The sequence below is a fragment of the Arachis ipaensis genome, chromosome B08, assembly GCF_000816755.2.
Source record: "Arachis ipaensis cultivar K30076 chromosome B08, Araip1.1, whole genome shotgun sequence".
Taxonomy (NCBI): domain Eukaryota; kingdom Viridiplantae; phylum Streptophyta; class Magnoliopsida; order Fabales; family Fabaceae; genus Arachis; species Arachis ipaensis.
This window is the reverse complement of record NC_029792.2, coordinates 36,951,305-36,953,494: the sequence shown is the minus strand read 5'-3', so window position 1 is coordinate 36,953,494 and position 2,190 is coordinate 36,951,305. Positions and strand designations below refer to the sequence as shown.

Genomic DNA, 2,190 nt, shown 5'->3' with positions numbered 1-2,190 from the left:
TCTCTTCCTTCTTAAACCCTCCACCTTCCTCTTCCTTCTTCCACAAACCCCCTTTCCCCATTCCCTTTTCTCTTTCTCTCACTTCCCAAGTGGGGTTCTCTTAATCCCCCTCAATTCCATTTCTATCCTTGGATTGCTGGATAAAGCTTGAAACTTTCTGGGCTGGTGTTGGGTTTTCTGAGTCGAAGGAAGCAAATTTGGTGTGGGAAAATTAGGAAAAGAGAAAAGGAAAAAGTGGTGATAGTTGAAAGAGGATGAAGATTCAGTGCAACGTGTGTGAGGCTGCTGAGGCTAAAGTTCTTTGCTGTGCTGATGAGGCTGCGCTTTGTTGGGAGTGTGATGAGAAGGTTCATGCAGCTAACAAGCTCGCTAGCAAGCACCAGAGGGTTCCACTTTCCATGTCTTCTTCTCACATGCCCAAATGTGATATTTGTCAGGTAAATTCTTCTTCTTGTTTCCTTAAATGAAAAAATTATATATATAAATCTTAATTGGTTTTCGTGGCAATTGTTTATTTGTTTTGGTGGTTGAACCAAAACACAAGATTTTGTACAATTTTTTGCATAGGTTCTTATTTTGGATTGTTGTAACTTTTATGCTGCTGATTTTGCATTCAGTATATGAAATATTTTAATGATTGATGCTTATTGCTAGTGCAGCTTTTGGGAACTTCATTGGAAACTAAGCTCAAGTTTGATATGATCTTCATAGGAAGTGTTTGTAACAATTTGTATCATTGATAAGATTTGTGGTGATTCAAGAAAGTTCTGGGGGCAATTTAAACGGGTTTTGTTAGACATGCCTCCTCCTTTCCATAACAGATGTACATAGAAAATGACATAAAATCTTGATAGATATTATTAGTATTAGGAGCAGTGAAAACATTTGGAATCATGTTGACAATTAGTTGTGTCCTGTCTTATACTCTCTCTCTCTCTTTTTCTTTTTTTCTTTCTTTTCCCCCTTGTGTCTGATCTTTTATTCATGGCATGTTTCATTTTCATGGAGATATCTACTTGTTTATTTGTCTTGCCTTTTCCAACTCTTCTCCCATGCTGTGTTTATATTTTTATTGTGGTGGAAGTTGGTACATTTAACTTTCTTTAGAAGGTGCTTCACCAATGTCTTGATTACACAAGTTCATAACTGTGTCTGTTTGTCTTTAATATCTTCTTTTTGAATATGGAGTGAATTTTTGTTTTCTTGGGAATTGGGATGTTGCAATCTAGAAAAAGTGAAAAACTGTTGCTTTTGCTTTCAAGAAGTGGTTTTACATGAATAAATACGTTGTTGACAATTTTGGTTGAGTTAGTACCTTGTTGATTTGTTACTTGTTTTGCTTCAGTTTAAATGAATTGTAGAAGTGCTTGTCATTTTTGGATCATGTGATTATGGTTAGGATCTGCTATTCATTACAGGAAGCATTTGGCTATTTCTTCTGTCTAGAGGATCGAGCTTTACTGTGTCGAAAGTGTGATGTGGCAATACACACAGCGAATACTTATGTCTCCGGTCATCAGAGGTTTCTTCTCACTGGTGTAAGAGTAGGTCTAGAAGCAACCGAGCCCGGTGGTACTTCTTCAACTTCTTTGAAGTCGGATTCTGGGGAGAAAGCTTCCGACACCAAGTCCTCTTCTGTCTCCAGAAAGGTGTCGATGATGCCCCGGTCGTCGGATTACAATGAAATGTTACCCCTTGATGCTGGGGGAGTTGGTGAGATGCCTCCGGCTAAGGAGTCTTATGGTGGTGGTTCTACTGCCGGAAATATCTCACCATGGCCGATCGAAGAATTCCTTGGCCTAAATGATTTCGGTCAAGGTTATAATTACATGGAAGGATCATCAAAGGTATGTGCATAGTTGTTCCAATGCACCCTCATTTGATTGTTGGTTTTTGTAGAAAGATTTTATCCTTAATTGTCTTGTTTACAGCTATGGTTAGATTCCTTAGGAGGTAAAAATGAAACTCGCCCATGAAAATTTATACCTCAACTTTACCATCAAATCGAACACTCCCTCAAGGGTGCTTGAAGTTTATAGGTTCCTTATTGCGGAAGTTTCGTGATTAAGCTTTTCACTTCTAGTTTCCCTGATGAATTTTTGCAGGCTGATAGTGGTAAGCTTGGGGATTCTGATTCTCCAGTCTTAAGATCCGTGGAAGAGGAAATGGGAATGGAGGACGATGATGAGT

At 38.6% G+C, this 2,190-nt stretch overlaps 1 protein-coding gene across 1 annotated transcript in view; it reads left to right on the top strand.

Moving 5' to 3' along the window:
* Positions 1-2,190, top strand: part of LOC107613335 (B-box zinc finger protein 22) — a gene marked incomplete in the record, with an annotated part of 2,663 nt that continues 473 nt past the window's right edge. The window contains 3 exon segments of the mRNA XM_021109299.1: positions 1-437; positions 1,419-1,847; positions 2,106-2,176. Of these exon segments, the coding sequence (XP_020964958.1) occupies positions 255-437; positions 1,419-1,847; positions 2,106-2,176 (683 nt within the window).